The sequence below is a fragment of the Ictidomys tridecemlineatus genome, chromosome 2, assembly GCF_052094955.1.
Source record: "Ictidomys tridecemlineatus isolate mIctTri1 chromosome 2, mIctTri1.hap1, whole genome shotgun sequence".
Taxonomy (NCBI): domain Eukaryota; kingdom Metazoa; phylum Chordata; class Mammalia; order Rodentia; family Sciuridae; genus Ictidomys; species Ictidomys tridecemlineatus.
In genome coordinates, this window is record NC_135478.1 from 129281172 (window position 1) to 129301714 (window position 20543).

The window sequence follows — 20543 nt, forward strand, 5'->3', positions numbered from 1 at the left end:
TTTGGTATAAATAATATATTTATTTCTTTATTTTAATTAGTTATACATGACAATAGAATGCATTTATGTACTTTGATATACATAGATAGAATATAATTTCTCATTTTTCTGAGTGTACATATTGCAGAATCATATTGGTCATTCAGTCACATATATATATAGATAGTAATAATATCTGTTTCATTCTATTATCTTTCCTAACCTCACATCCCTTCCCCTCCTCTCCCATCACTTTCCTCTACCTAATCTAAGGTAATGCTATTCTTCCCTAATGCCCCCAACCCCTTATTGTGAATTAGCATCTGCATATTAGAGAAAAACATTTGGCCTTTGATTTTGTGGGATTGGCTTATTTCATTTAGCATGATAAGCTGAAATAGTATTGTGTTAATGCACATACTTCAATTTTTCAATACTGTTTCTACTATATGAATCTTCAGTGCGAAAAAAGAAAAGAAAAGAAAAGAAATGAATCTTCAAAACAAGAATAAAAGCAAGTGATAGGGTGTGCAGTGGCCCTTTCCCCTGTGCTGGGAGTTGGCTCCCTATCTCAGCATTCTGCCTTGGGCCATTAACACATGTTAGGAATGGGAGACAGGCTGACCCAGGAAGGAAACCTCATTACAGAAGTCACTGTAAATCGGCCCCATCCCAGAGGAAAGTGCTCAGTCAACAAGTTCTGCAATGACTCCCCAGCCCTTCCCTTTCTAATAATAGCTTCCTCTTTTGTCTTAAATCACCTCTATTAACAGGTTGTTTGCATTTTTTTGTTGTTTTTTTAGATTTTTTTTTCTGCTTTATCAAAGATAGTCTCTCAGGAAGTGGTGGAAGGTGGGCAAGGGGACCTCTGGCTACACCTGCATGGACTGAGGTGTGAAAAGACTAGCCTGCAGGTCCCCTAAGTATTGGGGTATTTCTACCCCATCTGCATCCTCAGCCCAGCCCAGGGTGGCTGGTGAAATACAAAGGAATAAGGGCCATCTATAGGACACTGGAATCTAGCCCAGACAGCAGGTGGCAGGAGCTACATAGTAGAATGGGTCAGTGTGATTTGAGACTGCAGGGGGCCACCACATGGACATTACCTGGTTTTCTGGCCACATTGTTCTGCACCCAAAGGGCATTGTGATATCAAGTTGAAATCTGGGGGCACTTAGGAATTGGAAGACAGGGGAGCACATGAGGGTGGCCTAAGAACAAAGGATGTAAATCTAGCTCCTGAGCTTGTGCTGGGGGTAGGAAGTTGAGGGCATCAGCCTTCACTGGAGCAGACACAGCCCAGGCCAATGTAGAAGCTTCCAGAAATCTGCCTAAATAGAACTTGGAAACTTCATCTGTACACATGTATATATGCATTTATTTCTCAACCCCTTGCACCTGCTCTTTGGTTTTCAGTAGTCTATCCTTACAAGTGGTGAGCAGTCAATCCCCCATATCCCTGCTTCTGTACCCCAGGATTCAACCAACAAAGAACTGAAAATAATTCAGGAAAAAAAATTGTAATGAAAATGCTTTTCTAGTATTACTTCCTAAGCAACACAATATAACTTTTACATAGCATTTATATTGTAGTAAATGTAAGTAACCTAGAGATGATTTAAAGTATATGGAAGGTTTGCGCAGGTTATAGGCAAATGCTACACCATTTTATATAAGGCACTTGAGCATCCATGGATTTTGGTATGAGGTATAAAGAGACAACTGAACTGAAGTTTAAAAATACGTCAGAGGGGCTGTAGCTGTAGCTCAGTGGCAAAGCACTTGCCTAGCATGCGGGAGGCATGGGGTTCAATCTTCAGCACCACATAAAAAATAACAAATGAAATAAAGACATTCTGTCCATCTACAATTATAAAAAAACTTTAACAAGTCTAAAAATTTTCCCCAGAAAGAACTCAAACATTCATGAGAATGGGGGTGGGGGGAAACTCCAAAGCAGGAAAACATCTTTAAAAATGCTGTTACAAAATTTTAATAAAATCTGTGTGTAGTTAATCCATGATTCCTTACCTCCTAATTGCAGTCCAATTCCCTAATCCTTATGTAAAGCATACTCCAAGTTAGAAGAGGATTTTGGACAATGGTTTTATTGTCCAATAATTGCAGGAGCTTGTGCTTCGAGGGGAAGGGAAGGACCTTAGACCTTTCCCAGACTTTTCTTGATGAAGTGGCTCACCAGTCTCTGTGGCCTCTGCTCGTACTCAGCAAGCACCTCGTGGGGGCTGGTGATCTGGTCCCCTTTCAGGCGGTCCAGATAGGTGACACACACCACAGCCGCTGCAAAGAGCAAAGGTAACATTAAGGCAGAGCACCAACTCTCTGGGTTAGTTCACTGACATGAAGGAAGGACCAGAGAACTCAGAGGAGCTGATTGTGCCACCTGCCAGGAAGCTGGGTCCATTCTAGCAGCAACCACAGTGATGTGTGGGCAGATGCAGGAGGAGAGGGAAAGGTCCTCAAGTGCTCCTCCTGCCTCTTCCCATTGTTTCCAAAAGGCATTCCCAGTCCAATCCCAGGACCAGATCCTGGCTGCCCTATACCATCCCAAAGAGCACATGTTATCTCAGGTGATAGGGCTATAGGGCATTCTGGAAGGCGGAGTTGGACTTGAAGATGACTAGGAATGTGGGGGTGGATTAGCCACAATCAGAAAGCTAAAATTTTCAAGAGCCAAGCTCTTGGTAGGCATGGAGGTATCACATTATATGGCAACACAGTCTGAGCTAAGGCAGGTCTCTTTCTTCTCCCTCTCAATAATGTGGGGGAGTTGCTGCAGACACACTGAGGAACCTTGCATTCTGTGTGTGACAATCAAAGGACACTGTACACAGGGGTCCAGGAATGCCACCTAGGTGAGAAATTACTTTGTGGCAAGGTGAGAAGAAGTCAGAAAGCAGTATTGGGGAGTCTTGGGAGGAGGGCCCTAGTGGGGCTTCTGGATGAGCCAGCAGAGCAGAGACAGAGGAAGAGACCAAGGCCATAACCTGCCCTCCTACCTCGGAGACCACATGTTCTGCACATGGAGGCAAAAACTGAAGATTCCATCTCGATGTTCCGGACGCCTGCAGCCTGGGCCGCTTGTAGATAGGCCTGCTTGTCCTTCTCCGTATAGAAACAGATGGCACCGTCCAGACGGCCTTGCCCTGCAGCACACAGAGACATGAGAACCACATAGAGGTGTCAGCTCCTACTGCATTCTTGCAGTGTGCCACCACCAGTACATGGGGATGGGGACCCACCCATTGCCCACCCATCGCCCACCTGTGTGCCCACTCAAATCAACCATGGTAGCCAACATGAAAAGGTTGCAGCTGGAACAGTAGCCCATGTATAGACATCCTCACCCAGAGAACAGCCCACCTTCCAGGGCAGGACCAGGGAACAGACTAGGGCTGTCTGGACCAGAGGTACCTCACCCATTGTCTCACCCTCATAGAAGTCCAAGGAACATATGGTTTTCCCCACCACTGTGGGGAATTCCTTCAGGTCTGCAGAACACTGCATCAATTCCTGCACCAACTGCTCATCCATGTCCGTGTTTCGAACAACCCGCTTCCCCAGGACAATCTGCTCAAACTCTGGCTTGAAGCAGGCATCCACTGCCTGCTGGGTGATGACCACCGAGCCAGGCTCCAGACCTAAGGACAGAAACAGATGACATGGCTGCGCATGGCAGTTGGGACAGCGCTCAGCAGAAATGTGGAGAAAAGAATATGACCCATTGGCACACGAAAGTACTAAAAGGATCTGGAACTGTGCTAAAAAATACACTACAACCCGCTTCCCACTAAAAGCTTTTTCTGACTACATAAGTAATTAACACATAATCATATGGAGAAGCACAAAATAAAACATAGACATTGCCAGGAACCTCCATGCCCTTTGTCAAATATTTGTATCTTCTTGACTTTGCTATTTTTTACCATTGCTTGGGCTCTATAATATAGGTGATTGTGATGTATTTAATTCCTAAATTAATGAATGAATGTTTAACATTAACAACTTAATGTTCTGTAGTATTTTATTATATAAGCTTTCAAGAAATACAAAAGCAAATAATAGTATGAGAATTTCCATCTCCATACATCCCTAGCTTCAGTAATAACCAGTCCCTGACCAAATTTCCTCTGCGATTGATGCATTATTAGGTCCTATTTTGGGGTCTGTTTCTGGACATACCTTCCTGGAAAATTTTCTTATTTGTAAGAATAATATTCTGCTCATTATTCTTTTGTCCTATAATAGCTTTCCATGTGATTATTTTTTTATTTAGATGCCAGAAGTTGAACCCAGAGGCACTTGACCATTGATCCATATCCCCAGCATACCCCCACCTTTTCTTAAGTTTTGAGACAGGGTCTCTCTAAGTTGCTTAGGGCCTTGTTAAGTTGCTAAGGCTGGATTTGAATTTACATTCCTACTGCCTGATCTTCCCAAGCCACTGGAATTATGAGTGTGCACCACCATATTTGGCTTTGCATGGGAACTGACCATTGTTGTGGAGTGAATGTTTGTCTCCCTCCATAATCTGTATAATGAAATCCTCACCCCGAAGACAATGATGGTCTTAGCAGGCAGGGCTTTGGGGAATTGATTAGGTCATGACTGTGAAGCCCTAATTAATGGGATTAGCACTCTTAGAAAAGAGATCCCGGAGAGATGCCTCAGCCCTTCCACCATGTGAGGACACATCCAGGACACACCATCTATGAACAAGAAGGCAGGCCCTCACCAGACACTCAGCCTGCCAGAACTTTGATCTTAGACTTCTAGCCTTTAGAATTGTGAGAAATAAATTTCTTTTGTCTAAACCATGCAACTCTGGTTATTTTTGTTATAGTAATCCAGTGGACTAAGACAAACATGATCCTTTCCTGATATTTATTTTGAAGTGACACTGGAAGCATCAATGAACCAAGATAACTTTTCTCAAGCTCCTACACTGGTTGTTTTTGTGAGACATTTAAAATGTGGCCAACTCTGGCTGTTCTGCTTCCCCATGGCAGGTATCAGAACTTCCCCTTGCCCCTCCTATGTATGGTGGTCAGTGCTGAGCTTCCATCAGCAGTTTTTTTCAGCTTTGAGATTACACCTACAACAAAGCACCCTGAGCCCTGGTTGTTCATGGGGCCTGAGATGTTGCACCCTCAGGTCTCAGCATCACCCTTCCCTCACGGCAGGTGCTAGGTTCCATATCAGACCCACATTTTTCCTAGATGTTCCTGTTGGCTGTCTTGAAATTACTCTGTGCTCAGGTTTTTCAGTTGCCTATAGCCCTGAGATTCTTCCTAAACAGGTGATGATATTTGTCCCCACCCATTCATATTTTGAGATTTGTGAAAATACCATCTCACATTTTATCATCAATGATGTCCAATACTTTTGGGTCTTGTTCTCTCGTTGCAATTTCCATTTTTATGGGGTAATTGAGGGAACATTTATACTACTTCCCACAGAAAAAATTTCTGGTCATAAACTTTAACAGTCCCTCTGTATTAGAAACTCAAAAATAACTTGCAAGATCTCTTAGTAGATGTTTGATATGAGATGCATGGTCCCAAATATCTGGTTGGTGGTACCAGAAATTAAGTTTATAAGACAGAGATGACTCACGGCCATTGGTATGCTTTTCTTTAAACTTGTAATTATAACCATGCAAACACAGATTTTGCATATATCTTTATATGATGAAAAGAAAAATAACACAATCAGACCTCCATATCCCTAGGTTCCACATCTTTGGATTCAATCAACTGCAGATCAAAAATATTTGAAAAAAATTCTGCACCTGTACTGAGCACCTACAGACTTTTTTTCTTGTCATTATTCCCTAGATAGCACAGTGTAAACAACTATTTACATAGCATTTACACTGTATTCAGTAGTGTAAGTAACCTGAGATGATAAAAAGTATGTGAGAGGGTATATGTAGATTATATTACATGCAAATGTTGTACCATTTTATTTAAGAGAAGCATCTGGAGATTTTGGTATATGTCAGCGATCCTGGAATCAATCCTTTTCATATACCAAGAAACAATTGTATATTCAGAAGATCTAGGGTCTAAAATAGACTTATCTAAGTAAAAAAAAATAAATAAATTTTCACATTACCCTAAACCCAAGAGAAACCAGAGCTATACAGTCAGGAACAATTTGCAGGGGCCTAGTTGCTAACCTAAGGACTCAACTTGCCTTGCAGTGAATTCAGGTTCTTTCCACTAGCTCTATCTCCTTATTGGGAGTGGTAAGTGCCAGAAAGTAGGAAGACTGGCACAGTGTTGGGACATGAGAGGGTGGGACAGCTTACTTAAAGCCTAATGGACTTCTGCTTTGAGTATGTCGTATCCCCTCCAAAACTCCAAAACTCATGTTGAAATGTACACCCCATTATGAGATATTAAGAGGTGGGATCAGGTGGGGCCTTTAAGAGGTGATTAGTGCTCTGCCCTCATGAAAGGTTGATTGCTTCACGGCAATTAATAAACTAATGAGTCATCTCATGGCCTCGTTTGGCTAGGTCTCTCTCCTATCCTGTGTCTCACCTCATGATGATGCCCTGCACCATGTTGGGACTCTGAAAGAAGAAGGCATCACCAACCACCTTGGACAATAACCATGAGCCCAAATTAATCTCTTCTCTTTACAATCCGCCCAGTCCTTGGTGTTGTGTTATTAGCAACAGAAAGGGACTAAGAGACAATTTAACAATTTTATCATTTTGGTTTCTCATTAAATCCTGTTTTTGTTTTTTTTAAAACAGGTTGAGAACTGAGAATTTTGGGGCTAGTTTAAGGACTTTTACCTGAGGTTTGCATTCTACTTTTTCTTCCCTCTTTGGTTTTTTGCTGGTTTTCTCATAAGGTAATTCAAATTCTTTCAGGAATAGGAGGAGGAAGAGTGAGCACAGGAGGGGAGAGAGAGGCAGAGAAGAAGGATTAGAAAGAATAAAGAGAATAAAGCAAATAAAAATACAGGAATTATGTAGTTTCAGAAGGACAAGCTTCTGCAGGTTCCTGGCATGATGACTCCCAGCTGTGATTTCTGGGGTTCAGGCTAGGAGAATAGGTGAGACCAAAAAAAAAAAAAAAAGTTTCCTTTGCCTCCTATTAATCCATTCTTGAACAAATCTCAGATAGGTTGTACCAAACCTCACACATGCTGGGGCTGCTACAGGGGCTCTGGCCCCTTGCTATTCACAGAGCAAGAGGACCCTCCACAGCCCTTACCTATTCCACCAGAAGTGCCGATACGGATGACGCTGACGTTGGAACACTTGGCATGGTACAGCAACTTGATGAGCTCATGCAACATGATTGCAATGGAAGGAACACCCATCCCGTGCTAGAATCAGAGAGAAGCCAAAGGTGAATGCCAGACTGCACTTTTCTTATTGCAGCAGCACCCCCGCCCCATTGGAGAGTTTGCACTCCATAGTTTCAGTTTCAGAGGACAACAAGAAAAGTACAGTATTATGAGATATTAGGAGAAACAGAAACCACATTGAAGAAACTTCTATTAGAAAATATTATCATAATTTTCCTATTTTATTAGTGATTGTTGTTAATCTCTTACTGCACCTAATTTATAAGCTAAATTTTATCATAGGTGCGTATGCATAGGAAAACACAGTACATGCATGGTTTGTTGGTGCTATCCTGGGTTTTAGACGTCCACTGGGGTTGGAGGTCTTAAAACTTATCTCCTGTGAGTTAGGGGGAACTACTTTATTCTGGTTGACCTTTTGTGTCTCGTACTTCAATCCAATAAACTCATCATAGTGACAATAAGATGAACACTATTAACACTTCAAGAAACTTAAAGTGTACAGAGAGTTCTTTATATGTGAGCCCAATGATCTGTAAAAACCTGTTAAGCAGGAGCAGTAGAAGAACCAGAAGCTCAGCAGAAAATAACAGCTGCTACTGCTGAGTAACAAATAGCTCCTTCTGGCATTTGAAGCCTGCACAGTTGCCTACCACCCACACACCAGTTAAAAGTTTTACCTTTTTGCTTTTCTCCTTAGCCTCTCTGTTTCAGCCAGATTAGATAACTGGCTGATCCCTCAGTCCCCAACATCAGATCACTTGCTGAATCTGCACGGTGTTGTTTCCTCCTCTAAGGGTCTCTCTGCATACCTCCCCCGGACTTTTCAAGACACTCCTATAGCCATATCTTCTACCCCTCCCTGGGATGCACTTAGCACAGGAGCAGATGCTGTTCCTCTGACACAGCCCTATGGGAGAAGGGTCCCTTTGAGAATTTATCAGTGTCTACACACAAGAAATGCTTTCCTAAACTCTCTATAATTAAATGATGTCTTGCCTCTATGATATGTTCCAGGCAGAGGATATTGCTAGAGGTCTCATCTAACCAAGACATTAGGAATGCATGTCTCAACAGGAGGGCTATCATTTGCTAACTATGTGGCTCTTCATTTACATTGCCGCTGACAAAGGAAATCAAAACTGAAAAGTGAGAAGATTTCTTTGGTAGAATACTAGAGATTTCTGTGTTCATTCTTATTGATAAGCAAAAATTTGTTATAAAGTAACTCACTATAAGAAGGCCTGGTGTTTGTAGCTCTCCTTACCACCCTGGTTAGGACTGGATACCCCTTCTACATTCTGCTCATACACTCCCTGCAACTGCCACCCACACACCGTATGGACAGCTGTGTGTATTTGCATTTATATTTACATTTATGTACATAATCTCTCCAAGGGACTGAGCCTCAAGAGCAGGAGCCTGAGTTCCTTCTGTTTATCTGTGTATCCCAGCTGCTTAGGATTCAGTTTGCTCCCAGCTTTTACACTAAGCAGGTTTTAGGGACCAGCTAGCTATGTGTACATAGGGGCAAGGCCTTGCAGAGCCTAGACACAAAGTCCAAATTTCACTCAGGTGACTAAGTCTCCAGATACTCACACTCACAGACAGCACGGGTCCAACTTTGTACATGGCGAAGCGATCAGTGCCTACACAGATATTGGGGTACTCTTCTCCTGGATGGTCAAGGCCCAGCTCTACGGCAATGTATCTGATAAATTTCTTCATCCGGGTGGGGCTCCCACCAACACACACAAACTGTAACCATAGAAGAAAGACCCCATGAGTGCACTATGTACAACCTAAGTCCTCGAAGTTGGTGTCCTCTAGGAACTTAGAAATCTAAGAAATCCAAGAAACCCAGGATAGCACCAACAAACCATGCATGAACTTAGAAATCCAAGCAATGGTATAGGTCTAAGCATAGGCAGCCCTGTAGAACAACACAGTTACTCCACAAATGCAGGGGCCCAGACTCTTGCTCTTTGATAGGGCAATTCTAGACATCATGCATGCTCAGGCTCCCTGTACTGTGGAAGGCAGCCCAGGTGTGGAATGAGCTGGATTAAGATGGTGTGAGTTCCTCACTGTCCCTCCACCTCTTCGTGTGACCAGAGTCCCACAACTCACCTGGAAAATGGGCTACAAATTACTCCCTCTCCCCTGGTCCCCTGAAAGTCAAATGGCCAATGCATGAGGAGCCAGGGATCCTGTAGGAACTTAGGAAGCTTTAGCTATTGTTGGTTGGTATCAGAGAAGTAAAAACTTTATTTTGTCACATAAGAAAATATTTGTTTTGAAAAAAAACAAAAAGCAAATAAGCCAGTTTTAAGGATTAGGAAGATTAAATAAATAAATTTTTAAGTGTTTTTTTTTAATTTTTAGTTGTTGATGGACCTTTATTTTATATGTGGTGCTGAGAATTGAATTCAGTGCCTCACACATGCTAGGCAAGCACTCTACCACTGAGCCATATCCCCCAGGTTGTTGTTTTTTTTTTTAATATTTATTTTGAGACAGGGTCTCGCCAAGTTGCTTAGAGCCTAAATTGCTGAAGCTGTCTTTGAACTTGTGTCCCTACCGTCTCAGCCTCCCCAACCACTAGGATTACAGGCATGCACCATCACACCCAGCTATTTACTTGTTTTTTGATGTGGGTTCTCACTGTGGTGTTCAGGCTGGCTCTGAACTCCTGAGCTTGAGTGATCCTCCCATCTCAGCCTCCCAAGTACCTGGAACTACAGGCATTAAGTTTATTTTATATACTATTTCAATTATATTCTAAGAGATGAATTAAAAGCCAGTATGAAAGTATTTAGAATAGTTTTATTTTTCACTTGCTATTCATATGGTGATTGAGAAATCACACTTTGTAAAAAAATTTGAGAAAAATATAACATCAAGAACCTGTGACCAGTCACTTCTCAATCACCTATGAGTAGCCCAGCTCTACGGCAATGTATCTGATAAAGTTCTTCATCCGGGAGGGGCTCCCACCAACACACACAAACTGTAACCATAGAAGAAAGACCCCATGAGTGCACTGTGTACAACATAAGTCTGCATATCGTATAGGAGAAGGCTGATCCTAAGACAAATTCCTAGAATTAAAAGCCTGGCTTCTTACCTTCACATCTCCAAACTTAGCTGGGAAATCACAAGTGCTAGTGCTGAGATTGAAATGATAGAGAATATCTTCCTTCATTGCTGCTACATGTGGATTTGCAAGTCGGATGAGGCAGTTGCTGTTAGAAAACAAGAAAATAGAGGGTTTATATAACACCAATTCCAATTACCAGCATCATCACAGAAGTGCCAGATGTGAGTGCGATGTGTGAGGCACATATTGGGGAAGGAGCACAGGCAGACCCTGGGGATAAGACAACACTGCACTGTCAAAGTCCCCACTTCCCCATCTCCTTCCTCATAATTCCTCTTTGTTCCCAGGGCCACTATTAGAAGACAATGAGGAAAATTCAGAAAAATACACAACAGCATAAAGATCAAAATGTTAAGTCACCCCATACAAAGAGTATAGCCAGTTGCTATCCCAATACAGTTCATTGATACATAAATATAACTTTATTTTAAAAGTAATGTATTCACCATAAGAAAGATTGTCAGAGATAGAAAAAAGAAGTTCTATTTTTACCACCCAAAGATAATGCCTTGAATTTCATTTTCTTATGCACTAGCTAACATGTCACCCATGTAGTGCCTATTACGAGTAGTGAGACAAGATTTCCACCCATTTTATTTTTTTTTTCAGAATGGCTTACAAGCCATTCTAGAGAACATGTATATTGATTCACATTACATTTCTTTGTGACAGCACACTGCTGCTGTAGAACAGGGGTCAGCAAGCTTTTGGCCAGACAGTAAATATAGTTTTACAGATCACTAAGTTTCTGTCATGACTCAAGTCTGCCATTGTCTCATGAAAGCAAGACAGACACACAAATGAGTGTCTTTGTGTTCCAGTGAAGCTTTACGTACAGAAACAGGTGTCCCAGGTCTCGACAGCTCCACCTACTGTCTGCCAAAGTCCCTCAGAGCCAACCTTCAACATGACTCCTTCACAATGCCTGCCTCTGATTCCCAAAGATGGCATGGGAATACACTTCAAAAGCAACACCTTGCAAAAATTTGATAAACACATAATATCAGGAGCCTGTCACCATCACCTCTCTAGCATCTGTGAGCAGGTCTGCGTATCATAAAGGAGAAGTCTGATCCTATGACAAATTCCTAGAATTTAAAGCCTGGCTTTTTACCATCACATCCCCAAACATAGCTGGGAAATTGTGTGTGCTAGTGCTAAGATTGAAGGAAATCAGGGTGCTCTGAACTCAGAGCAATCAGGCCTTCTGTTTTGTTTTTCCCCCTTCTGTATCTGACTTCCTGCCCAGACCTTACTGATATGTTTCATTTTCAATTTAACTCAAGAGAAAAGAAAAAGAATGCAAGAGAGAGCAATGTTCTCAGCTGCCTGTGATTTGGCAATATGAACAATGGGGTTCATATTGCTAAACCACAGGCAGATGGTTTGACTTTATGATGGTGTGAAAGTGGTACACATTCAGTAAAATCATACTTTGAGTTATGAATTTGGGTCTTTTCCCAAGGTAACAATACACAGTACAATCCTCTCTTGTAATGGTCAGCGGCAGCTTCCTCTGCTCCTGGTCAGCCATGCTCTATGGTGTGCTGTGTTACTAAGCTGGAAGTGATGTGTATTGAATGTATTTCCTTTTGCAGTATTTTCAACCTACGATGGTTGAAAGGTCATTATCCATTGTAAGTCAAGGAACACCCATACCATTAAACATGGGGGCGCTTTCCTGAGACCTCATCCATCCTCCCTCTCTCCAGAGGATGCCCATTGTACCTGACCTATATTTCATTATTAAAAATTATTTTTATATTTAACATAAGAACTATAATTATCTCCAGTAACAAAAACTTCTGGAGGCCCTGACCATGTCCTACTTATCTGAATCCCCAATAGCTCGAGCAGACACGCAAAACAAGGTTGAAAGACCTTCTCTGTTTTCTCTCCCTGTTGATTCCATTTCTTTCTGGCAGTCAGCATCAACGACAACCCCAAGGGTTCCCACATCTACCTCTACCTACATCAGTTTGCTTCTTATTTTCATGTTATAAAATTTCCCCTCCTGTCCATTCCCCGAGAGTGCTGTCCAGCTTAATTCAACACAGGAACATTTTTGAAAGGCTAACAGAGAAAAGATAGTATAAAAGACTAAAGAGAGAGGAAGATCTTTATAAAGGGAGTGGGGGATGGTTGACTGTCTCATAGTGTTAGGAAATACATCAGAGAGCCATGGCCAGTAGATCAACTCTCAGCTGTCGACCCTTCCTGATGTGCCGACCATATGCAGAGGCTGTGCTGATGGCACTCTGGGCACAGGTGCTGGGAACCTTGCTCAGAAAGGGCATGCAAGATCCGCCTGCCCTGAGCCCACCTCTTCCTGACAAGGCTTCCTGCTTCTTCAGACACAGGTTTCACTTTACTTGGGGAAACGGGTATTTTTCAAGGAACCATATCCAAGAGTATTCCTAGATTTTTCCCCCAAAGCCTTTCTTTTCTATAGGGCAATCTGAACTTCTGACCATCATAGGAGTCTCCATACTCTTTCAGTGATAATTACATTTAATGTAACCATAGTTCCTTTCTCCCTCAGGATGTTAGGAACACAGTACATAAAACAGAAGGACAAAGCACAAACTTTGACACAACAGGATGTGATGATAACAACTTGGCCACCTATTTCAAAATAGAAAATGTTCTTTTATTCTTGGTTCCAGGAAGAGCTGGAAAAGGAAACATGGTGTAACTTTGAAAGACTACCAATGATTTTAAAATATATAACTTTTGGCATGTGCCTTAATGAATTGGACATTTTCTAATTTACTTTTTAAAGAATTTTTAAAGTAACATGTCAGAGCCATAGTACTTAAAAAGATATTTCTCTACTCTGTATGCAACTCCAAGGGAATTTATCTTGATTTATTCTATTATTTTATTCATTGAAAAAATTATTAATCGAGAACCTACTATTGAGCCCACAAAAGCAGGACAGGAGGTTACCCCAGGCAACCCAAGCAAAGGTAATAGACAATCAGGTGGTGAGGAAGATAGAAAAGTCAGTTGATTTAAAGTCCACGTAATAGGACCTGGGGTTACATTTCAGTGGTTCCATGTGTGCTTGTTAGCAAGCTCAAGGTCCTGGTTCAATGCCAAACACACACACACAAAGTCCATGTAGAAATCAGGCAAAGATAAGAAATTTTTGCTTTGTTAGCAATGCCCAAACTTAAAGGCTTAAAAGAGGTGTCCTTAAAAGCAAAGGATAGCCAAGCACCCTGGTGCACACCTATAATCCCAGCAGCTCAGGAGGCTGAGGCAGAAGGATCAAGAGTTCAAATCCAGCCTCAGCAAAAGCAAGGCACTAATTAACTCAGTGAGACCCTGTCTCTAAATAAAATACAAAATTAGGACTGGGGATGTTGCTCAGTGGTCTAGTGCCCCTGAGTTCAATCTCCAATATCCATAGAAGAAAAATCATATGATAGAAAGATGAAAAGTTAGAAAGAAATTAGGAAAACATTTAAGATCCCACAGCTAGGAGATGAGCAGGAAATTTTGTTTTAGAAAAGTGGCTGCGTATAGAACAAAATTCACAAATGTTAACATTGAACTGCCTGGACTTCTGAGACCACATGTCCAGAGGGTTAATAGCAGAAACCCCAGCACCCACGCTAAAGGTCTTGATCATCTGAATTGAGAAACTTTCAAGCCCTTAACCTCTCAGCTCTCAGTCTGTGTCATGAGAATCAAATGCATTCACATATGCCAAGCTCTTAGAAAGATGAGTGGCTCAGAGCATACAATAAAACCAGCCCAACCCTTCCCAACCCTGCATGGTCAGCCTTACTTGTGAGAGTTTTCATGTTCCTTTGCTTCAGCTCTTGCAGCCGCCATGCTGTCACTGTGGCAGGACCCTAAGGACAAAACATTGCACAAAACAAGTGAATATACCCAACAGGAATTAAGGTCATGAGCAGATTTCAGGAATATGGAAAGTCAGGGCCAAGAAGTGGACATCCTCATGTATTTACACCATGTAGATGGTGCAAATGTGTACAGTGCCTGTGTATGTGTTTAAAGGGTTACTAATTTCAGAAAGGAGATGGCAAAAAAGGTTCCAACAGGCCAAAGATGGATCTCACACTTTTTAGAGAGTCTGTCCCCACTTCCTGCTTTCCCAGCCCAGGTGTAGTTGGAAAGTCATTGGCACTACAGACCACACCTCTCTGCCTTACCCTTCTATAACACTTATTATCCTCTTCCAAGTTTTACAGGCAGCAGGGGAAAGAGAAGGATCAAGTGATCGGCAAGTCAAGGACATGAACAGACACTTTGCAGAAGAGGATATTCAATCAATCAAGAAATATGTGAAAAAAATGTTCATCATCTCTAGCAATTAGAGAAATGCAAATCAAAACTACTCTAAGATACCATCTCACTCCAGTCAGAATGGCAGCTATTTTGAAGACAAACAACAATAAGTGTTGGCGAGGATGTGGGCGAAAAAGGCACACTCATACATTGCTGGTGGAACTGCAAATTGGTGCAGCCAATATGGAAAACAGTATGGATATTCCTTGGAAAACCTGGAATGGAATCACCATTTGACCCAGCTATCCCTCTCCTCCGTCTATATCCAAAGGACTTAAAAACAGCATACTACAGGGACACAGCCACATCAATGTTTATAGCAGCACAATTCACAATAGCTAAACTGTGGAACCAACCTAGGTGCCCTTCAGTAGATGAATGGATTAAAAATGTGGCATATATACACAATGGAATATTACCCAGCAATAAAAGAGAATAAAATCATGGCATTTGCAGGTAAATGGATGCAGTTGGAGAAGATAATGCTAAGTGAAGTTAGCCAATCCCAAAAAAACAAATGGTGAATGTTTTCTCTAATATAAGGTGAATGAATCATAGTGGGGTATGGAGAGGGAGCATGGGAGAAATAGACAAACTCTAGACAGGGCAGAGGGATGGGAGGGGAAAGGAGGGGGCATGGGGTTAGCAATGATGGTGGAATGTGATGGACATTATTGTACAAAATACATGTATGAAGACATGAATTGGTGTGAACATACTTTATACACAGAGATTGAAAAATTGTGTTCTATATGTGTAATAAGAATTGTGATGCATTACACTGTCATGTATTTAAAAAATAAAAACAATTTTTAAAAAAGTGATTAGCAAGCAAAGGCCCCCTGAGAGGAAAAGGCCTGAGCTGATGTGCCTCAGTGCACTGGCCTGCCTCCCCTGCAAAGCCTAAAGGAGAGGGTTGCACATGCAGAATTGCAGTTGTTTTACTGGAGCACACTAGGTATAAACCACTCCCAAAACATTTCACTGTGTGGACAAGGGCAGTTTTGCCAGAGCACTTTGGAGAACGGTGAGGCTCACATGTCGAACTCAGCTCACAAAGCAATAAATCTGAGTGTCTTGCACCTGCTATACCTTTCAACTCCTGCAACAACCTTGCAGGAAAGGCAGGATTGCTTCAGAGAGAAGGAAACCGAAGCCCTCAATGAGCCATGGTTCCGAAAGATGGCCAGTAGAAGTCTGCAGGGCGAAACCATTTTCCTATGCCCAGGGCTAATGTTCCCACAACATGGTTCTCACCCTTGATTCTCACCAGTTTCTTATCCCCAACTAAAACCCAAAAGGACCCAATTGATACTGACCATTTTCAGTAAATTTTGAAAATGAGAAAATTATAGTAGCTGAATCTGGAGCAAAAAAAAAAAAAAAGTCCCTGCAATTGCTACCTGTCTTTTTTCTCCATCTAGCTTTGTTCTACCTTGGCATTTGCCAAACTCTTCTTTGGAAATCTCAATCTTACTGCAGTCCAGGTAAGGGAAGCTTAAAAAAAAAAAAAAAAAGGAATATGTTGTTTTGGGTTTTCTTTCCTTCTCTTTTATGTTTTTTAGTTTTGATTGTTTGTTTTTGTGTTGCTGGGGATAAAACCCCTGCTCTGCTCTTGAACATGCTAGGCAAACACTACCACTAATTACATCCCCAGCCCAGGAATGAGTATTTAAAAAGGTACCACCTCTCACCCTGTATCACCAGGAACCAAAGGTCCGGCACAGCGCAGGGAAGGACCATTATGAATGAGCAGAAGTGAGGAATAGGTGGCTTTCCATATCATGTATAGTGATGGCAATGGTCCACGAGGCTGCCCCTCAGAATAAGATCCTGGGTCACAGAAGTCTAGTCATGATTTCAGAGTTTCTGCAGCATCCATTAAACAGATTTTCCAACAACCAGACTTCCATAGTTGTCTGGCTTCTGGAAAAGAACACCATTGGAATGGGATCATCAACAGCAGCCAGATGGCCTAGACTTCTCCCTGGAATCTACCACTCCAGTCATGGTCACATGAAGTGGGCTGCATATTCTGATCAGCCCATATTATTCACTGAGAGAAGCTGGGTTTGGAGGTCCTGCAGAGATTCAGAATCCCCAGGGCCAGTTTCTCTCAGACAAAACAAATCAGCTGGAGAGTCAGTTCCCTTACCCAGTTCTTGCCTCTGCTCTTTCCTGCACCTGCTGTCTGCCCCCTTGCATCCCTTGGAGACCCTGGCATTTGCAGCCTCCTCCTTCTGACTCCCCCAAAGACTAATCTCCTCGCCCCTTAGCCCAGTGGCTCAGGGAGGCTTTGTTTAGGAGCTGCACAGGTGGAGAGCTGCAGGCCTCTACAATGCTCCCCTGGAAAGTCCCCTGCTAAGTAACTGAGGTTGGGTGACCCCGATGCAGGTCTGCTGGGGGTGTTATGTTAGGGTTTACCCAGCTTAGTTATCAGATGTCCGTTTCACCACCAAAGGTCCTAGGTGTGAAAGGGAGACTCTATGGTCACCCCACCATCCATGGAAAGGTTAAAGACCAGAGGAGGTGAGGGAAGAAGTCCTAGTCTCCCCTTAGACCAGCAGGAGCCGCAGAGGACAAGAACCAAGAGCTGACACGCCCTTAGGGGCACACACTACACCTCTGGTCCCAGAGGCCACCCAGTGAGTGGTGGAGAGGGTATACTCTGGCACAAGGAGATCTTTGTGCTGAGTGAAAATGAGGCAATGACAATTTAGGGGAACAGGAAGAAACCCTTTGGGAACTTGCTTTAGTCACACCCCCATCCAGGCTGGAAGTGACCTGGCTTCTGCAAGCTGGGGATCTGCTGACAGGCGTTTTCATGTACTACCTTCTATGCGAATTAACTTTGCATCTTGTTTTAACTTATTCACACAATTTTGGGGAATATTTCTAACAATTGCTTTTAAATTGTTTCACTGTGTTACAATTATTGTGTATCCTGGACAATCATCCCCCAACAGATAACAACAGATAATATGAATGATTTATTCCCCAAAGAGCTATGTCAGCATTTACAGTACAGACTTCCAGTTTCTTCCTTGTCCCAGAGCTAATCCCTGGGCCATCTTCTACTTCCTGTTTGTTGCTTGGCTGACAAAAGACATCTTGCCAAATCTCCTCACTGAATTAGCCTGCTGCAGCTACTTTCCTGCAGCACAGGAAAAGTGTGATTTGGCTCTGCTGCCTTCTGCCTGACTCTGCTCAGAGCAATAGCTATTATTTCAATAGCAGTGTAAATTCCGGCAAGAGTGAATTCCGGTAAGATTCTGAATCTCTGACCCCCAAATCTAGCTTCTCTCAGTGAATAATATGGGCTGATCAGAATAGGCAGCCCACTTCATGTGACCATGTGCTTTTGGTAGCATAACTAGAAATGGCATTATTAAGTGTAAGACACCAGAAAGCACTAAGCATTGCCTGCTTTAGTCGCTGAAGGAATCTGAAAACTCCTATGAAATAAATGAGAGATTGACAGGTTGACAGGTCATGCCCTGGGCCCCTGTTGTGTATCTGCAGTGTTTAGGGTATGTCTGGTATAAAAGCATCTCCTTTGGGATGGGGTTGTGACTCAGTGGTAGAGTGCTCGCCTAGCACGAGTAAGGCCCTGGGTTCCATCCTCAGCACCACATAAAAATAAAGATATTGAGTCCACCTAAAACTAAAAAATAAATATAAAAAAATCTTTTTAAAAAAATCATCTTCTTTGATACTGTTAGGTTTTAGCATGGGCAATGTTGCTCTAGACAAAATTAGAAGGTCTTGCTCCTCTGACCCCAAGTGCAGGTAAAGGCTCTATGGAGTTTCCTTAGTACATAAAGACTGGAATGCAAAGGAAACAAAGCTACCTTCCAAATCCACAGTGAGATTGCATCATCTAGCTAAGGAAATTGAGGAATGTAACCACACCTGGAGCGACTCCCTCTACAAGATAATGTCTGTTTCTTGAGCTCATTCCAATTCCAAAGAGACTTCCCAGGACCATCCATTCCCCTAATAATCATTTATAAGCCCTCAAAACTGTCTACATTCTCCTTCTTCCTGCCCCTCCCATAGAAAAAGGAGTATATGTTTGTGAATAAGGTTAAGCAGGTATAAATACACCCCTGGGATCACTCCCCCTTTCTGTACTTTCTTTGGGGCATTTGTAATGCACTTTTCCTATTTAATTTTCAGCAATAAATGCTGAGAGGTGTTAATGGAGATTTCCCTTCACTCTTACGATATGTGTGACCTACAGAGGGATGAGAAAGACCCAGGACACAAAATCTGGTGCTCTGTGTGTCTGACAATCCCAGCAAGCCAGGAGTTAACTCCAACACAGGGCCACTTGAGGGAGAGCCAAGTGGAGGTGCCAACACCATGAGAGGTTCATACTTTATCCATGAAGGAAAGAGCAGAAAAGAACAAACACAAACCCAGTGTGCTCCCAGGAGGCAGCCAAGAGTTCTTAATGATTCCTGACTGGGAGTCGGTATGCTCCCAGACAGGGAAAAAGAGCATCAACAATGGCACAAGGACAGAGAACTCAAGAGATGGGAGGAAAGAAATCCTCTAGCAACAGCTCAGCTTGGAGAGAAGCAACAAGAGATAGTCAAAGGCCAAGTCCTCAGGAAGTTGTGTAGCCCCATAAAAATCCTGAACACTGCCCTTCAGGTGATGGTGGGTCCCTGAAAATTTTTAAATAGAAAATGACAGTCAAAGATTTGCATGTTAGATCCATATGAAGGGGTCCAGAGTAAATCACTGTGGCTGCTATAATTTGGAAATGTCCCTCAAAGACCTACGTGTTGAGGACTTGGTCACTGGCCTGTGGCACTCACTACAGTGAGGCAATGGAAGTTTTAAGAGGCAGGGCCTAGTGGAAGGCAAGGGCACGCTCTGGAAGGGAATATTGATATCCTGGACCCTTCCTTTATTTCTCTTTTTCTCCCCAGATACAATGAGGTGAACATGTTCCCTCCATCTGGCTCTCCAGCCATGGTGTACTATGCCCCAAAGAAACGTGTGGACTGGAGCTTCTGACACACCAGACAGAAATAAACCTTTTCTCTCTCAACTTGATTTATCTAAGGCATTTGTCACAGTGACAGAAAGCTTATTAACACAGGGCATAGAAATTATTTTGAGCACAAACCTGAGTTTCTGAAATCTCTTTATTTGCTTAAAAACAACCCCCTCAAAAAAAAAAAAAAAAAAAAACACAACTTAATTGTCATGGGAGAAATTCTAAGAGAAAATTCACACAATGTCCAAACATACATTAAAAAACAACAAAAAAATAACAAAACAAAAAAACCTATCAGAAAAATATCTCCCATCTATTTTCCTGAGTTCCCTTTTATTTTTCATAAAAACCATTTTGTTTTTCCAAAAGCACTCTTCTCTTCAACTCAGAAGTCATTTATTCTCCCAGAAGTGCTCTTCTGACCTTCTTCACTACTAAGATAGTACATGAGCCCCAAATTCTAACCACTTCCATGAGTCACTTCTTTTCTATGAACTCTGCATACCAATGTGAAATAAAAATCTTTTTTCCCCCCCCCCGCTAATCTGTTTTTTTGTCAGTTTAATTTGCAGGCCTCCAGGAACAGAACATTAGAGGGTACAGAAACTTCTTTTCTTCCCCAAATGTAATTGGATTTGAAGGGCACAGAGCATAAGCAGAGATGTCAAAATGACCAACAGCCGAAAGGAGAAGTGAAAATCCAAATAGGACAGGGGGCTTGGGGAT

General features: G+C 42.3%; 1 protein-coding gene across 4 annotated transcripts in view; it reads right to left on the reverse strand.

Annotated features, from left to right (window-relative positions):
- The window catches only part of Upp1 (uridine phosphorylase 1), a 24275-nt gene continuing 3732 nt past the window's right edge, over nucleotides 1-20543 (reverse strand). For all 4 annotated transcript variants that reach the window (XM_078039761.1, XM_078039759.1, XM_078039758.1 and 1 more), the window contains exons 3-9: nucleotides 14283-14349; nucleotides 10454-10571; nucleotides 8926-9084; nucleotides 7230-7344; nucleotides 3429-3638; nucleotides 2997-3143; nucleotides 1-2277 (exon numbers count right to left, since the gene is read on the reverse strand). In XM_078039761.1, the coding sequence (XP_077895887.1) occupies nucleotides 2138-2277; nucleotides 2997-3143; nucleotides 3429-3638; nucleotides 7230-7344; nucleotides 8926-9084; nucleotides 10454-10571; nucleotides 14283-14329 (936 nt within the window). In that variant the 5' untranslated portion in view covers nucleotides 14330-14349 and the 3' untranslated portion in view covers nucleotides 1-2137. The remainder of the gene's footprint in view (nucleotides 2278-2996; nucleotides 3144-3428; nucleotides 3639-7229; nucleotides 7345-8925; nucleotides 9085-10453; nucleotides 10572-14282; nucleotides 14350-20543) is intronic.